Source organism: Acomys minous (genome assembly GCF_964271855.1).
Source record: "Acomys minous genome assembly, chromosome: 5".
Classification (NCBI taxonomy): domain Eukaryota; kingdom Metazoa; phylum Chordata; class Mammalia; order Rodentia; family Muridae; genus Acomys; species Acomys minous.
In genome coordinates this window covers 45,408,419-45,426,498 of record NC_140494.1, presented here as the reverse complement: position 1 = coordinate 45,426,498, position 18,080 = coordinate 45,408,419, and the positions used below count along the sequence as shown (strand labels likewise).

Genomic DNA, 18,080 nt, shown 5'->3' with positions numbered 1-18,080 from the left:
TCACTATTCTATCTGTCCGTTATCAGGATCAAGCCTGGGGCTGCACACATGCGAGGCTGGTGCTTTGCCTCTGAGCTACACCCACTGAAGACATCACTCTTGTGTATCCATGGGGCCGGCGGGGATGGGGAGTGCAGAGATTTCTCTAGGAAGGTTGGGTTTTGTGAAGAATTTGTTAAAGTACTGCCAGTCTCTATATCTGACTTCTGCATCTCGGAAGATAACCAAATTCATATAGAAAATACTTCTAAAAAGGAAAAAAAAAGTTGAATCTACGGGAAACAATATAACAGCATAAGAATTGCTGCTTACGTAGCACATGGCTTGCGTTTGCTGTCATAGGTAATATAGAGGTGCTTTATGTCTACAGGGCGGCCAGGTGCCTGTCTCTCAGCACTGGGGAGGCTGAGGCAGGATACTGATGCGCTTTTGAGGCCAGCCTGACCTGCTTAGTGAGTTCAAGGCCAGCCTAGGATACATATCAAAACGTTGCCTATAAGTAAAATGTGCGGGATGACTGTATGGGTCCTATGCAAATGCTGCACCATTTTAAATACAGAACTAGATTATGCTTTGTGGATGTTTACGTCCTGGGGCTCCTGGCACTAGTGCCTCACAGGTACTGAGAGACACCTGTGCTTTACGTTGTCTTTCTTCATTCTGTTGTGGTCTCACCCCTTTCCCACTCCACAGCCTGCTTCTCTCACACTTTATTACTTACCGTCTTTGTTGAAGAAGCACGTGCTGGAATTATCACTCATCCTTATTCTTGATGAGTAAGGCGGAAAGAGCTTGCCTTGGGAATTTCTTCTGTCTAATGCTCATTTCTTGATGCTGAGGAAAGATATTTGTCATTAAAGGACATTGTTGATATAGGCAGACAAGATAGGTAATTATCTTGTTTAGTCTTGCTGCAGGCTCCACTGCCAGCAGCTGTGGCCACCAGGAGGACCTTGGGTGCTGTCCCCTTTCTCCCTCTAGGGGCATCATGTCCCTATACAAGCAGGTGCTTTTCTTTTGGTTCCAAGTCAGTTTAGGGAGCTTGTCTTTCTTAATCCCAGTGTTTAAGGCTTATTAAAATAGCAACTGTTAGCATTTGAAATTTAATCTTAGGACAAAATAAGCTATCATGTTAAAAGTCAGAGAATATTACATATAAAATTGACATAACGTTCCTAACTAATGTATTCTAGGCACACGTTCTTTTATTGATATCCATATAGATCTGTAAATATTAGATTTACAACTACTTATTAGTATTGTCCTATCATAAGTAGTAATGAAAAATTAGCTGATCTTTACTAAGATCATAAGTGTAACATTTTGCTATTATTTAACCATTTAATTTTATTCTAGAAGTTCTAAACAAGGCTTTAAAAAATGTGCAACTTTAATGGAGAAGGAGGGAAAATATTCCTTTCTTGAAAAAGCAAGGTTTTTTTCTCCCAAATTTATGGGAATTAAGAATTGGTATTTAAGATAATGTACTATACACATAGCTGAGACTCCTTATAGCACGTGAAACATGTGGTCAAACACTGAAGACTTCTTTCTTACATAAGAAACGAAGAGAGGGCTGGAGAGATGGCTCAGAGGTTAAGAGCACTGGCTGCTCTTCCAGAGGTTCTCAGTTCAATTCCCAGCAGCCACATGGTGGCTCACAACTATCTGTAATGAGATGTAATGCCCTCTTCTGTTGTGCAGGTGTACATGCAGGCAGAACACTATATACGTAATACATAAATCTTTTTTGAAAAAAAGAAACGAGCAGAGTGGAAGGCAGCAATATTTGTTATATATATCCCTTTATTAAAAAATAAATTACATATTATATACTTATAGAAATTATAAGTGGAGAAATATACTAAAACAAAAATGTTTCAGAGGTGTTCCTTTACATAGCCCAATTCTGTGATTATTTGATTTGATTTTGTTTTGTGTCATTTTCTGACTGTTATGTTTTCATAATGAGCATGTTATCTTTTTAATGATTATGTGATTATTATTTGGGAGGATACCTGCTTTTCCATGGACCACAGGCAATGAATGCATGGTCGGTGTCATAGCCAGTTTTAATATAGCCTTAGAAATTGCACCATAAATTTCTATTCAGCGGAGATGAAAAGCTATTTCAAGTCAGAAATAACAGCTAATTTATTTTACTGCCTCCATCTGGCCCACCAAGATGGAGGTTGACAAAATGTGTGTGAAGCGGCAAGAGACTTCGATGCAGAATGGTCCGTTAGTTCTCTTACTTCTCAAATACTCAGTGTTTACAATATCCTTGGCTGTAGATGACTGCTAAGATTTCCGTCTTTCAGAGGCCTTACTGCATGTATACAGGGGTTTTGAGTGGTGTGTGACTGTGTGTGACTGTGTGTGACTGTGTGTGTGTGTGTGTGTGTGTGTGTGTGTGTGTGTGTGTGTGTCTGTGTGTGTGTGAATTCATTCTGCATGCACCATTGTATTACTTTTCAAACAGTTGGGGTGGGGGTTGGTTTTCTTACTTGAGTCTGGTAAAATTTGGGAGTTGTTGACCTAGAGCACAGATAAAGGGTGGGGCTGTTGCTAATCTGCTACAGTCTTTGCCTGGCATGCACAGAGCGCTAGGTTCAGTCCCAGCACCCACAGCATAAGAAACAAGTACGGTGGCGAGTGCCTAAATTTCCATGAGGATGTTGAGGCAGGAGGATTAGAAACTCAGGGCCTTTTGCAAAGTCAGCCTGGGCTACATGCAACCCTGACCTCGAACAACAACAACAAAACAGGGAGTAGGAGAGACTCCGGGGCGACAATGGGTTTATTCTAGAAACAGCACTGCAGAGGGCTCTCTGAACTCTGTGTTGGAAGATGGCCGAAGCAAGGCGAAGGTTTCAAAGCGAGGAGGATTGCAGAGGTGTTTTTGAGATACTGATGCCTGTGCAGCCCTCCATAGCAAGTCTATCAGAGGCAGTGACCATGTAGTGCTTCCTGTGAGGATGCTGGTGCTGGCCAGAGCTTCAGGGGGAATTCTCCCTGTCAAGCCTGTGTGCAGGAGAGTCCTTCTTTCATGACCTTTTTTTTTTTTTTTACTTTATTTAGCCAGACACACCTTGACACAAATAACTCCATTTTGATTCCCAAAACCTCCATCAACAAAAGCTAGTGCCAAGCACGAAATAGTTTCATACAACATATGTAAATCATAATGTGGCTGGTGCTGGAGAGATGGCTCAGCAGTTAAGAGCACGGGCTGTTCTTCCAAAAGACCCAGATTCAAATCCCAGCACCCAGATGGTAGTTCACAACTGTCTGTAAGTCCAGTTCCAGCGGATCTGACACCCTTACACAGACATGTACATGGAGGCATAACACCAGTTACATAAAATAAAATACTAAGAAATTAAAAGTCATAATGTGGCACTATATAATACAACACTGCCAAAGTACTTATTTTTCATCTGTTAAGCTCCCAACAGCCTCCTTTTCCACCCTTTCCTGCATGCCATGCTTCAGGGGTCAGCCAAGTCCCCGTGCTTTCTGAGAGCATCATTTATCTCTAGTTCCTAGTGTGACACACTTGTGTCACTAGTGTGACAATATACTGCTACAGATTTTAGCACCACCATATTTATCACTACTACACTACATTCACAGGCATCTACTCTATTAAAAAAAAAAATCTCTTAAGTCTGAACCCATTTTATAACTAGTTTGGTATTTAGCAATTTCAAGGTATACTGAGAATTTCCAAGGATTTTTATTTCGGTCTTGAACCATATTACCGAGATAATAATTTTAATAGCCCTAAACTTAGCCACTCTTGCCAGAGAGAATGGGAGGCTGCTTAGTAAACAGTTTTAAAAAAGACATCAAGACAGTAAATGAAGCTCCTTGCTAGAAGTTTTAATGCACATGCCCATGTTGGGGGTAATTGCTAAAGCTATTCAATTTCCCTGTGATTATTTCAGTTACCACTATGACCATAGTCTCCAGGAGTAATCATTTAGAATTAGACTTGAAAACAAAGAAGTTTATTGGGGCAGTGGTGGGACACACCTTTAATCCTAGCATTCGGGAGGCAGAGGCAGGTAGATCTCTGAGTTCTAGGACAGCCAGGACCACAGGGATAAGCTCTGTCTAGAAAAAGGGAAAAAAAGAAGAGTTCAAAATCCATTAATATAGTGAACATATTAACTCTGTCCTATTTCACATTTTCATGTGCAACCTTTGGATGTATTTTAAGAAGATTGTGTATGTGTGTGTGTGTGTGTATCTGTGTCTGTGTCTGTCTGTCTGTCTCTGTCAGTCCTCCTGCCTGTGTGCCTGCACACACGTATACACTTGCATGGAATACAGCTGCACACGGTTCACACGTAGAGCTCAGAGAACATCCTAATGATTCAGCCAGTGACCTTCACTGTGTTTGAAATGGTCTTTTGTTGGCTCACAGTCTCCTGCGGGCTTTTTATACCCTGCCTCCATCACTGTAGTACAGTGGGCTGCAGATCGCTGCACTGCATCCGGTTTTGGCTTTTCCATGGTTGTGAGTGCAGATGTAGTGCTTGCACAGCTGGTGCTTTACCTGCTAAGCCATCCCCCTGCTCCCGCCCGGCCCCCAGTAACTTTTTTATGGGCTGTATGCTGATATTTTCTCCCTTGATAGGAACTGCCTGCTACTGTTCACACACAGTTTACTTTAGGTACCACAGAGCCTCTGTGGATGACTCGGTGAGGTGTTCATTTCTGTGGTCACTGTGAAATTGTCTGAGGAGGAAAACCAAGCAATATTTTCTTTTGAATATTGAAATTCAATATTCAAATACTGTGCAACCCAGGCTACCTTTGACTTTGTGGTACTTGTCCTTCCCCGGCCTCCCAAATGCTGGGATTGTAGCCGTGTGTTATCATGGGGGCCTTTGACTTAGAAAATATCTATAAAGTCATAGAAAGAAAGGGAAAGAATTCCCTTTGTCCCAGCATAGGTACTCTAGTTATTTTGAGGATTTCTGACTTGGTTTTTAACTTTGTTTTAAAAGTCTTGAGAATAAGAAATGATTATTATTTCTTTTTCCTTTTTCTTTTATTTCTTTCTTGGTTTTTGTTTTGTTTTGTTTTAGAGACAGGGTTTCTCTGTGTAGCCTTGGCTGTCCTGGACTTACTTTGTAGACCAGGCTGGCCTCGAACTCACACTGATCCACCTGCCTCTGCCTCCCAAGTGCTGGGATTAAAGGCGTGTGCCACCATGCCCAGCTTTATTCTTATTTCTTTACCACATTCCTCTGCTTTCACTTTGTGTGTATCTCTTTCCCCTGGTTTATTGTTCCCCATGTTCATTGTTCTTTAAAGTTGGGGCAGAGAAGCAACTTGCTCACACACTGTGGTTGCTAGGAGACTGTCCACGGCACAGGTGTGTGGTCCTGTATTGAGAGCATTCCAGATTTCTGCCTTTTTTCCCCCCCTGATATGGCACATTATTAAAGTCAGTGGTTATCAATCAGGGTGGTGGTGGTGGTGGTGGTGGTGGTGGTGGTGGTTGTTGTTGTTGTTGTTGTTGTTGTTATTATTATTATTATTATTATTATTATTATTATTATTATCTCCTCCTCCTCCTTCTCTTTAGAACCATACCTAATAATTTAACTTAGTCATAAAGCTTTTCATTTTCTTCTAGACTGCAATGGAAGTCATGCAGTTCAGCAAGGAGGAAGTTCGGGAAGTTTTGAGGTTGCTGGCTGGGATCCTACATCTAGGCAACATAGAATTTATCACTGCTGGAGGGGCACAGGTTTCCTTCAAAACAGGTGAGATGATGCCTGCCCCCCTCCTGCCCTCACTCTGACCCCCCAACCCTGCTCCCCTTCAGTGGTTTCCTCGTAAGACATCAGACCAGAAAACTGACACCTGATCTTTTACGGAAGAGTTTCCTGACATCTAGAGTGGAGCTATAGGCTTCCTCCCTCTTTGGTGTTGGGCCTTGAACCCATGGTCTCCCCCACTCACTAAGCACTTGTCTGCCATTGAGCTCAGGAGCTATGGAGCATCACCTGTGTGTGTCAGGGCAAGAGTCAAAGCCTGTGATGAGTTCCTAAGTTGGGGTTGGTGTCCTTGTTCCTTCTAAGAGGGAAAATGGGCCAAATAAGTAGAAATACGAGCAACATGTCCTTGATATAGGAAAAGGGTTGAGCCAAGCCATGTCCTGCTTTGCTCTGGTTTTTGTGGTTAGCCAGCCGTGGTGCCATGTGACTGTCTGTCAGACTGTCGGTTCACCAAGCAGAATGCTGGATTCGTAGCCCGGCTCTCTCAAGCTGTTCTTCCTGTTATTTATCTCTTTGTACTTATGACTTCCTCTCAGTAGAGTGCGTTAGAGTTCGTTTTCTGTATAAAATGCCAGGTGAGGTACTTTTAAATACATATGAGCATTTTGAGACTTTTTCTGAAGCTACATGGTATGCACAAAGTGGAAACTGGTTGTGTTTGGGGTCAAGGTGTCTCTCCAGGAGCCCTTCCCATGGGCAGTGGAACTGAGTGTTTGACTCCACCTAGTTCCTGGCAGTGTCTTAAGAGCCCTTTGTTTGGGCTCAGAGGTTAAGGGTACTGCCTGCTCTTCCAAAGGTCATGAGTTCAATTCCCAGCAACCGCATGGTGGTTCACAACCATCTATCATGAGATCTAGTGCCCTCTTCTGGCCTGCAGGTGTACATTGGGAGATGGAGAAATGGCTTAGAGAGTTAGAGATTTTTTGAGAGGACCTGTGTTCTGTAACTCCAGTTCTAGAGGACCCAGCGCCCTCTCCTGGCCTCCTTGGGCAAGGCACATGCATAGATGTACACATAAGCAAAATACTTGTGTGTGTGTGTGTGTGTGTCTGTCTGTCTGTCTGTCTGTCTTTGTCTATGTGTGTTTTTTAAAAGGCCTTTATGTGGGTAATGTATGCTCACATTTACTGCATTAGAAATTATGATTTTGAGTTGAGCACAGTGGCACACTTCTGCAATCCCAGCACTCTGGGAGACAGAGGCAGGCCAATACCTGAGTTGAAGGCCAACCTTGTCTACAGAGTTAATCCACGGGCAGCCAAGGCTACATAGAGAAACCTTGTCTCAAAATCAAACAAACAAAAAAGAAAAAAGAAAAGAAAAGAAAGGAAGGAAGGAAGAAATTATGATTGTGGTTTTGGGTGTGTGCCAGAGGCTGACACAGGAGGATGGTGAGTTGCCAGTTAGCCCAGGCTACAGAGTGACCCCAGTGCCGAGCTAAGCAACCCCGCACAAGACTTGTCTCAGCAACTGAACAAACCTTGAGGAATGTAAGACATTCACTTATGAACCAAGTTGGGAATTTGACTCTGTCACTAAAGTGTTGCTCGGCAATCAGGAGGACCTGGGGTCTATACTGCAGCACCCATGTCCAAGTCAGGTATGGTAGTGTCTACCTGCAACCCCAGCACAGGGAGGCACGGAGACACGTGGATCCTTGGAGCTTCCTGAACAGCCACTTTAGCCAACTCAGGGTGGTTTCTCACAGCTTCAGCGAGAGACCTAGTCTCAAAAATAAGGAGGAGAGTTGAGAAGGACACTCAGTGTCAACCTCTGGCCGCCGCCTGCATGTACACAGGCACGCACCTGTAGGAACACATTATATGGGGGCTGGAGAAATGGCTCAGTGGTTAAGAATACTGACTTCTCTTCCAGAGGTCCTGAGTTCAATTCCCAGCAACCACATGGTGGCTCACAGCCATCTGTAATGTGATCTGATGCCCTCTTCTGGCCTGCAGGTGTACATGCAGATAGAACACTGTATACATAAAATAAATAAATAAATCTTAAAAAAAAAAACACATTATATATGCCACACATACACTAATTCACTTAACAGCATATTTAATATACATATTATATATTAAAATTAATATATTTTTGTTTCCCCAAACAGAAAGAAGTCAGGGAGAAGAGTTCTATCATTTTACCTTTTGGCCATTTTATTTTATTTTATTAATATCATTATTTTAATTGAAATATAATCACATAATTTTCCTTTTCTTTCCAACCCCTCCCATCCCCCTCATTGCTTCTCAAATCCATAGCCTTCTTTCTTTATTGTATGTATGTATGTGTGTGTGTGTGTGTGTATATATATATATATATATATATATATATATATATATATATATGCGCATCAACATATAAATACAACAAGTTGGATCTATGTATTGTTGCTTGTATGTATATGATTTCAGGGATGGCCACTTGGCATTCCCTGGAGAGAACTGCTTCTCCCTCTTTCAGCATTCCTTAGTTGCCTGTAGTTCTTCCTCTAGGGGTGAGGCCTCATGGGATTCTCCCTGTCCGTATTAGCATATCTATTGCGCTGTCTTTGTACAGGTCTTGTTTTGGCAGCCATATTGTTGAGGTGTCATGGATGAAAGCTTCCTGTCATTTCTAGGAGACACAATCTCACAGCACATTTCGTGGTCTCCTGTCTCTTAGAATCTTTCCATAACCCTCTCCCTGATATCCCCTGAGTTCTAGGCGTATGAATTTTGAATGAGTACCCAATGATCATTTGTTCCCAGATTTTTGATCAGTTGTGGTTTTCTGTAATGTTTCTGTCTATAACAATTTCCTTTAATGCCCTACATCATGAAAGACAGTATATGCAAGTTCAACTTGCAAGAGCAGCAAGTACTCTTAACTGTTGAGCCATTTCTCCAGTCCCAACAGCTTGTATCTGCTTTTAAATTCAGTTTGCTAAGATGCCCTGTGTCCTATAACCTCTTAAAGGCTTTTCTGTTCTGCTCAGAGAACAGTAGTAGCAAAGCCAGTCACATTTGAGGACCACCAATGAAAACAGACACAAATCTCTTCAGCATCTCAGCATTACTGCCATCACTTTGCCTGGGCACTAACGGAGCTATTAACTTAGCAATGAGATGTGCCCATCATGCCTACCTCAGGAATTATGGGATGGGCACTGCTTTCTGGTGTGGCTGTATGTGGCTGGATTGGAACCCAGCTGAGGTCCAGCATCTGGTGTGTTTGAGGGACTGAGGGTTCACCTGTGCCTCCTTCTCTTTCAGCTTTGGGTAGGTCTGCGGAGTTACTTGGGCTGGACCCAACGCAGCTCACAGATGCGCTGACCCAGAGGTCCATGTTCCTCAGGGGAGAGGAGATCCTCACGCCTCTCAGTGTTCAGCAGGTATGGCCACATGCCCTCCATGTCACTGTCACTGAAACTTGTCTCAAAGATGCCCTTGCGGTTTCCCATCCAAGTCTTTACTTTGCTCATGTGACCACAATGAACTGTTTAAATGACTGGCTGGGAGGCAAAATATAAAAGATGTCCAAGTTTGGGAGATAGGCAGACTTGTTTTGTAAGTGACAGGACAGCATAGTTCTGCAGAACTGGGATCTGATACTGGGTCTGTTCTGGGGGAATGTGTTCACTGCGCCTCAGTGCTATAAGTCAAGGATAGTTGTACCTAATTCATAGGATACTTATGAAGATAAAAATAACAAACTCTTGGTGTAAGTGCTTAGCATCTGCTGCAGAGGAAGCGCTCAACTCAAGTGGGCCATGAGCGTTGTTCTCCTCACAGCACTGAAGGCCCTGGAGCAGTGTGTTATCTGTCTTTGCCTCTGCCACGGCCATGACCTGTTTACGTTGACTCGCCCTGCTAGGTTTCATCTACATTTCTTTATTACACTGAGTCATTTATTTGTATTTGTGCCTCGCACGTGTGTAGAGAGCAGAGGACAAATTGTGAGAGCTGAGTTTCTCCATGTGGTTCCTGGGGATTGACACCGATCATCAGTTGGTGCCAAACAGCTGTCCCCGCTGAGCACTGTTACCTGGCCCTTCCAGTCTCTCCTCTCCTCTCCTCTTCTCCTCTCTTCTCTCCTCTCCTCTCCTCTCCTCTCCTCTCCTCTCCTCTCCTCTCTTCTCCTCTCTTCTCTCCTCTCCCTTCCTTTTCCCTCCCCTCTCCTCCTCTCCTCTTCTCTTTTCTCTTTTGAGATAGGGTCTCACTATGTAGCCCTGACTGGCCTGGAATGCTATATGTAGACCAAGCAGGCCTTAAATGCATGGATACCTGCCTGCCTCTGCTTCCCTTGTGTTGAGATTAAAAAACATGCTCCACCACACCTAGCTTGGGGGAAAAAAAAGTTTACAGGAACCGAACTTGGTGGCCCATGCCTTTAATTTCAGCACTCAGGAGGTAGAAGCAGGCAGATCTCTGTGAGTTCCTGGGCAGCCTGATCTACAAAGTGAGTCCAGGATAGCCAGGGCTGTTACACAGAGAAACCCTGCCTGGGGAAAAAACAAAAACAAAAACAAAAAACAAAGCAAAGAAAAACAAAAACCTTTATGGGTAAAAAAAAAAATTAAAAGAAAATAAATTTAAAACTGGGTCTTAATATTTCAAACATTGATAAAATGTTTATTAATATCCACTCATCATAAATTTGGAGTCCTTTGTATAGCTGGACATGTGACGATGAGTTTGGAAGGCAGGTGTTTATGGGAGCTCTGAGTGAGTGGTCTGGCCTTTCATTAGCTGCCTGTTTTCCTGGGCGACACTGATTCACTTAGCTGTGAGTCTTCCCCAGAGCGCTGAGTCCCCCCTGTGGGGCGGGACTGGTTAAGCCTTCTGCTGTGCTCTTCCCGACTCCAGGCAGTAGATAGCAGAGACTCCTTGGCCATGGCACTTTACGCACGCTGCTTCGAATGGGTGATCAAGAAGATCAACAGCCGGATCAAGGGCAAAGAAGACTTCAAATCCATTGGCATCCTTGACATCTTCGGATTTGAAAACTTTGAGGTAGGCCTCCAGAGACCCGGGGCAGGTGCCTTCTGTTTGGAAGCTGCTCTTCAACACGTTTCTTAGAGCAGCCGTGGTTGTACCCGCCCTGTACCCAGTCCGTGTCGCACCCCGCCTCCTGCTGGCAGACTTTTTTCCTCTCTTGCCCTTTTGCCACTTTTCTCTGTACTCTTGAGGGCCCTGCAGAACGTCCTCCCCGCATCTCACCCTTAGGTGAACCACTTCGAGCAGTTCAACATCAACTATGCAAACGAGAAGCTCCAGGAGTATTTCAACAAGCACATTTTCTCCTTAGAACAACTCGAATATAGCAGGTAGGCCGCACAAGGCTCCTCTGCAAGGTCTGTTCTTTTTCATCAGCAAGCAAATGAACGTGAGGTCGCGTCTTACTTAATTTCACGTGGCTCTTTTTCTCCTTCCCCCAGAGAGGGCTTGGTATGGGAAGACATCAACTGGCTAGACAACGGAGAGTGCCTCGACCTGATTGAGAAGGTAACCGGGAGTTGAAGAATGAAGGGTTGTAGTCCCCAGGGTGTCCAGCTGGCCTGATTCATATTTATGGGAACAAAATAACTTGTGTAAACATGCACATCAAAGATGTGAATGTTTAGAACACACAATGGGCCATTTGGAAACATGAATGTAAATGCTGCCGTGAGGTTGAATTTAAATACTTGGCTGCTTCCAGCCTATTGTCTCATTGAACTGCGTAGTATTTTAGAACCAACAGTGTGTGTGTGTGTGTGTGTGTGTGTGTGTGTGTACTGGCCTCACTCAAACATTAAGCGCCAGCAGTGCCTGACCAGCAGCGCTGGTGGACTTGCCGGTTGTAAAGGCTTATCCATAGCATTTCAGTGGGTCCCATTTTTTTTTTTTTTAAAAGAAGGCTTCTATAGACCTTCATTGGTTTTTCTTTGTGCTGTATCATTCTGAGTTTTTCAGCGCCCAAGATGGCAGTGATGTTTCTTGGTTAAGCGCTGACTTGCTAGGAGATGGAATGGGGCTGAGCTCTGAAGTGGTTTGAAAGGCAGACATTCCACACTTAAGTCATTCGCCCTTTGTCTCTCCTCCTGTAGAAACTTGGCCTCCTCGCCTTGATCAATGAAGAGAGCCATTTTCCTCAAGCCACAGACAGCACCTTGTTGGAGAAGTTACACAATCAACACGCTGTATGTCCGAACCTGCCAGCCTTTCATTTTTGTCTGAGCAGCAGCTCTGGGCTGCTGAGTGAGATGAGTGAGATACGCAGTGCTGCTGGCTCGCCGCCGTGCTTCCCACATTTAGTGTTCTTTGTCCCTGAACTTGAGGCATTTCTCCTCCCTGGCTTACTAGACTTTTACTGGAAAAGGTAGCTTTGAGGCAGCTGAACAGAATATGCGCAAGTTTATTTCCTCAGCGGAGAACTGAGATGCTTAACCTACTGTCATGACAGAGCTGAGAGCCACTGCTGGTATTACTGATGGGGTGCGCTGGCTTCACACTTGTTGCCTTATGTTAAATGTGGATTTTTGTAGAAGTCAAAGGAAATTAGTGAGTAATAAGGTAAAAGGCTTTTATATGTATGTGTACTTTTTTTTTTACATTAGAATAACCACTTTTATGTGAAGCCCCGAGTTGCAGTCTTCAATTTTGGAGTGAAACACTATGCTGGAGAGGTAATTTCTTCTTAAGATATTATCGAGGGGTTGGGGATGTGGCTTAGTTGCCAGTGCACTTACGAGGAAAGCACAAATCCCTGAGTCTAATATCCAGTTCCGCATGGACCAGGCAGGCAGGGTACACCTGTAACCTCAGAGCGGGGGGAGCAGAAAGACCGGAAGCTAAAGGTCATAGCCATGGCAAAATACAGCTCTCACCTCATAGGGAAAGAGGAAGTCTTATTCTGAAGCCAAATATGAATGACTGTGCCTGGGAAGACAGACACAGGTTATCCCAAATAGAACGTCCCAAGGAGGTAGTTAACAGAGTCATGAGGTTTTATAGTAATAGAAGAGAGAAAATTATAAATTGAGACATTCTTCAAATGCATTGATGGGAGCACCAGGTAGGTGGGGACAACAGTGAAACATGGAGCCTCTGCTACAGGCCTCCCAGGGCATTCTCAGCCTTCCTCTTGATGGAAGCTAGCTGTCTGTTGAGTTAATGCATCCCAAACGGTTCTATGTGATAGTCACAAGGGTACTAGGCCATACGCAGTGGAAAACAATGGCTACTCAGGAGGCCAAGGTAGACCCCCTACCTACAACATCGCAAACTGTCCACAGTCATTAAAGTTTCACTTAACCTGTGTAGGATGGTCAAGCAGGTACAATGTCTTCCTTCTGGGATTCCATCCACAATCAGAAATTCAAGGTTATTCTTACCTACAAAGGTAAGTGTGAGGTCAGCCTGGCCTTCCTGAGACCAACGTCCATCCATCCATCCATCCATCCATCCATCCATCCATCCATCCATACACACACACACACACAATAAATAAATAAACAAACAAACAAACAAACAAACAAATGCAACAACAGGTTTTTTTATTCATATGTGCCCACTTGGTGCTTGCAAGAAGTAGTTGTTTGAGAAGCCAGGCACAACTTTGTTCAAGCAGGAGGGTCCTGAGTTGAGTTTAGTCTGTGCCCCATCCTGAGAGCTTGTACCAAAAGAATAAGACTAGGAGATCATAACTTGAAAGTAACGTATTGAGAGTGTGACACCTTCTCTCGTTTTGTTTTTAAACTAGGTGCAGTATGACGTCCGAGGCATCTTGGAAAAAAACAGGGACACCTTTAGAGATGACCTCCTCAACCTGCTGAGGGAAAGCAGGTATGCCATGTCTCCTCCATGAAGTCATTAGTGCAAATGTCCGTAATTTGTGATTGCAGAACCGATCCTATTGTAGAGATGTTAGGCTTAGCTGCTTCTCCAGGCAACATTCTCAGTGACTTAAGGGATATGATGTAGAAGCAAGGACTGCCCATAACAAGGCAGGAGCAACAGCAAGCCGATGACCTAGATAATCTCATCAGTTCTCTTAAGCAGGTCAGAGGCTGAGCAGTTAAGGCCTTTGCTGAGGGCATCACAGCGGGTAGCCAGGGGCTGAGCTTAGGTACACGGGATTTTGTTTGGCTAGAGAACCTGATCTTGACCGGTCCAGCCTGCTATCTCCACTACAGTCACCGAGCTGTTTTAATTTCAGGTCTTGTTTTATAGGATCCTGTTTTTCATTGTCGAGAAAATTAAGCAAGTGTTAGTGCAACCAGAATTATTATAACATATTATCCATCCATCCATTCATTCGTTCAGGAATTATAAAATCACACCTTTGAATCAAGAGTAAGGAGAACATATAGGGAATTTTAATGATTAGCTTAGCTATTTGTATCTATTAAGTCAGGAAGTTCCCTATTGTCCAGCGACTTGGTAAAAGAGAAAGGATTTGAGACAAAGCCCTTCCTTGTAGGCAGTTCAACCCTTTGGGGGATCTAGCATGAATACACACAGAAATAACTTAATGCCCGAGGAAGGAAGTAGACAATTGTTAAAAAGCTATGCTGTTCCTCTGAGTGTAAATACCAGGTGGTCATCCTGTGTCTTAACAAGCTATGAATTGAGGTGAAGGGAGCCAGGCTGAGCTCGGAATCTGAAGCGTTTGATCTTTAAACTAATGTTCTCTCGTGTGAAAATGCACTGCTTAAACTATTCTCAGCAACTTCTATTTGTAGATGAGTTTTCAGACCTACAGAAAATACAGGATGCTGGAAAAATGCCACAGCATGTCACCTGTCACAGCTGTCTTAGCCGTTAGCATTAAAAGGCTACGTCTAAATATGATCTGCCTGTCGATGTGGAAGTGGAAGCCTTTTGTTGTGGTAAAAAGCTCGTAGGCTGGAGAACTGCAGACCAGGGGGAGGGGCTGTCTCTGTCTTCCTGTGACGGGTGCTGGAACAGGTACAACATGTGCTACTGCAGGCTGGGGTCCCCCTTTGCAAATAGGGTGCTTCTTTCTTTTCACCTTTGACATCTTTGACCTTTTACTGTAAAACAAGCCACTCTCTAAGGAGTTTAAAGCAAGAATATTTGCTAGACATGGTAACGCATGCCTTTAATCCCTGCACCCAGGAGACAAGAGGCAGGTGGATTTCTGGGGGTTTAAGGCCAGCCTGGTCTACAGAGAGTTCCAGGGCAGTCAGGGATACACAGAGAAACCCTGCCTCAAAAAAAAAAAAAAACAGAACAAGACTATTTAACTGAGTGAGCATCCTAGAGCAGACTAAAGCAAAGTGCTGGGGTGCAGTGAGAAGCACTGCCATTGCTACCTTGAGGATGCAGGTAGTGAATGGATGTCCCTTCTGCCATTCCCTGTGATAGTGAAGCCACCAATTTTCCCAGCTTCATAGCTCGTGATGTCCGCTCTACCAGGAGGATAACACGTTATCGGGAAGCAGTGGCAGAGCTGAGATTCATCCACACTGGCCACAACCCCGGCACTGTGCTTCTAACTTTGAACCACATTCCTTCCTTTTGTTCTTGCTTTACAATTAGAGACCACATTCTCAATTTACTCCTGTTGTTCCACATGAGCTGGATTTGAACCTTTGCCCACCTCACTCCAGATGTTCCTACTAGCACCTCCCAACTCTTGTCTGATCCTGCACAACAGCACACAATGGGTATAACACAGCCAGCTCTACTTGCATATGCGTTCCTTCCTGCACAGAGGTGACCACTATTGGTTGAAGATATTTGGAAAGTGAACAAAGCCTGTGGTTGTGCTGAACATGTACACTTTTGTCTTTGCCATTAGTCTCTAAAGCAGTGGTTTTTTTTTTAAACCACGGGTGGCGACCCTCTTGGGGTTGACTGACTCTTTCACAGGGGTCACCTAAGATGTTTGCATTACAGTTTGCATCAGCAGCAAAATTACCATTTTGAAGTGGCTACCAAAATAATTTCATGCTTGGGGGGTCACCACAACATACTATATTAAAAGGGTCACAGCATTAGGAAGGTTGAGAACCACTGCCCTAAACAATGACCTCCTAATACCTCTTTAGGGAGAATGTCCATTGAGTTGTTTCTGGAAATAATCTAGACATGGTTTAAGGTGTGTGAGAAAATGTGTATGGGCTCAGTGCAAACACTGCCCTATTATAAATAAGAGACTTGAACATTTTGGGTATTGGTTTCCATGGAAGGTCCTGGAACCTGTTCCCTCTTCATCTGGAAAGGCTACTGTTTTGCTGTACAGATGAGGAAGTGAAGGCTACAGGGGTTTAGATGGGTCTCCTGACATGCCTGTTCCTCAGTGAGATGTGGGGGTCAGTGTCTTTCCATTCCCTCTCTTTCGTGCAGAGCCTGGTACTCTGAGGAGCACCTCAAAGTGCCCAGCAAGGGCTGCCTGATGCTCTGTGTGCTCTGGCCACTCCTAATGCCCCGTGGACTGTCTTAATTAACACTGTGGAAAAACACTGTAATTACCGTGACCGGGGTACCTGGCAATCATGTGTGCACATACCTCACAGTCCTGCGCTTCCTCCACACAGATTTGACTTCATCTATGACCTCTTTGAACACGTCTCCAGCCGCAACAACCAGGACACCTTGAAATGTGGCAGCAAGCACCGGAGGCCCACTGTCAGCTCACAGTTCAAGGTCAGTCTGCCCCGCTGGTGTGCAGGAATCTCTCATTTCTCCATATGAATCTATGATGCAGAGGACCGGAGCGGGAGCCGGGTGCATGGGAGGAGACTGAAACTTGTTTCTGTTCTGTCACACTTTTAAGGCGGGCAGGGCATCCCAGGTTCATCTTGGGGTGAGGACATTCAGTAGTAGAGTACTTTTCTTTTTCCTTCAGTCATGCTTGAGGACCGTGGTTCAATTTCCAATACACAGAAAGAAAGGTACACCCATAAATATTTAGACTTTCCATGAGATTTTATAAATTAGATTAGCAAAATAACTTTTATAATTCTTTCCTTCTGCTGGTATGTAATCTCATAATTACCAAGATCTGAAGTAGAAATATTTCATTACTTCAAATCTTATTTTTATTTTGAGAGACATGGTGAGAAGAACTGTATAAGCAAGCCAAGGCTCCTCAGTCTGGACATCAATACTCACAGCAGTATATTTAGTAGGTTATTGTCTCAATACTTTACCACAGGGAGAACCTGGGATACTTATGATATCTATGAAAGAGATGCATATACAGATCTTATGTACAGGAGAGTTTGTAGGACTCTTGAAATATCTGAAAAGGTATATATGTATATACATAATATACATGACTGTATCAAGAAATGTATTTTTGCACAACGCATGAAAATATGTATTAAATAAATAAGGGAAAGCTGTTCTAATTCTAAGCTGTTGAAATAGCTGGTCTTCAGAAGGCTTATTTTGCTTTCCCAATCATTATTATTGTATTTAACATTTTATGTGAAAATAGGGCATATTTCTTGCTGTGTCTGGACATTGGTCTTTTCCATGTATATATATATATATATACATACATATATATATATGAAAAGGGGGGTTGAGGGGAGGGAGGTGCTCATTAGCATGACTGACAGTCCAGGGAATGCAGTGTGAAGTGCCACCTTCACACAGGGGAGATGTGCTCACTCCATCTCCCATATATCAAATACTTACTCTGTTCCACTCACTGGACTTACCACTTCGTACCCATCGTTCTGCGCACTCTCACATCACCCTGTGAAGACTGTCTCCATCTTAGAGACAAGGGGACTGAGATTGGGGCAGTACAGGTATCCAGTAGGCTCCTCCAGAGGAAAGAGGCAGGGACTGGAGTCGGAGCCACACACAGGCGCCAAGCTCTAGACCCTAATATTGAAGTGAGATCGTTGCCTTGTTTTACGCTGAGACCACTGAAAATGAAAAACTCTGATAACTCAGATTTTTGTGATGATTTTATTGTGACTAAACCCACCTGTCCTCTTCCTTCCCACAGGACTCCCTGCATTCCTTAATGGCGACACTAAGCTCCTCTAATCCCTTCTTTGTTCGATGCATCAAGCCAAACACGCAGAAGGTAAGGCTTGTGCGCCGCCAGCCTGGGCTCTCCTCAAGGACAGCCTCCAGGATAGATTTGGTTTCTCCAAGTCCTTTTCTTATAGATGGTGGAAGCTGGTGTGGGAGTAAGTGGGAAATCCTTTATCCTCTGTGCCTGTGAGTCAAGAGGAAGTCCCACTTTGAAAGGAGCCATTGTAAAGCCTACATGTCTTCTTTATTATTTGATTTAAAGTACTTGAGTATAGCTGCAAAATGCAAA

At 43.9% G+C, this 18,080-nt stretch overlaps 1 protein-coding gene across 2 annotated transcripts in view; it reads left to right on the top strand.

Annotated features, from left to right (window-relative positions):
- Nucleotides 1–18,080, top strand: part of MYO10 (myosin X) — an 87,919-nt gene that overhangs the window by 3,455 nt on the left and 66,384 nt on the right. The window contains exons 4-13 of one of the 2 annotated variants that reach the window (XM_084783694.1): nucleotides 5,654–5,783; nucleotides 9,059–9,177; nucleotides 10,652–10,798; nucleotides 11,012–11,112; nucleotides 11,224–11,290; nucleotides 11,875–11,967; nucleotides 12,385–12,453; nucleotides 13,530–13,612; nucleotides 16,333–16,441; nucleotides 17,760–17,840. In XM_084783694.1, the coding sequence (XP_084639820.1) occupies nucleotides 5,654–5,783; nucleotides 9,059–9,177; nucleotides 10,652–10,798; nucleotides 11,012–11,112; nucleotides 11,224–11,290; nucleotides 11,875–11,967; nucleotides 12,385–12,453; nucleotides 13,530–13,612; nucleotides 16,333–16,441; nucleotides 17,760–17,840 (999 nt within the window). Of the gene's footprint in view, nucleotides 1–5,653; nucleotides 5,784–9,058; nucleotides 9,178–10,651; nucleotides 10,799–11,011; nucleotides 11,113–11,223; nucleotides 11,291–11,874; nucleotides 11,968–12,225; nucleotides 12,263–12,384; nucleotides 12,454–13,529; nucleotides 13,613–16,332; nucleotides 16,442–17,759; nucleotides 17,841–18,080 lie in introns of those variants that run through there. The other variant, XM_084783695.1, reaches the window with a different exon arrangement.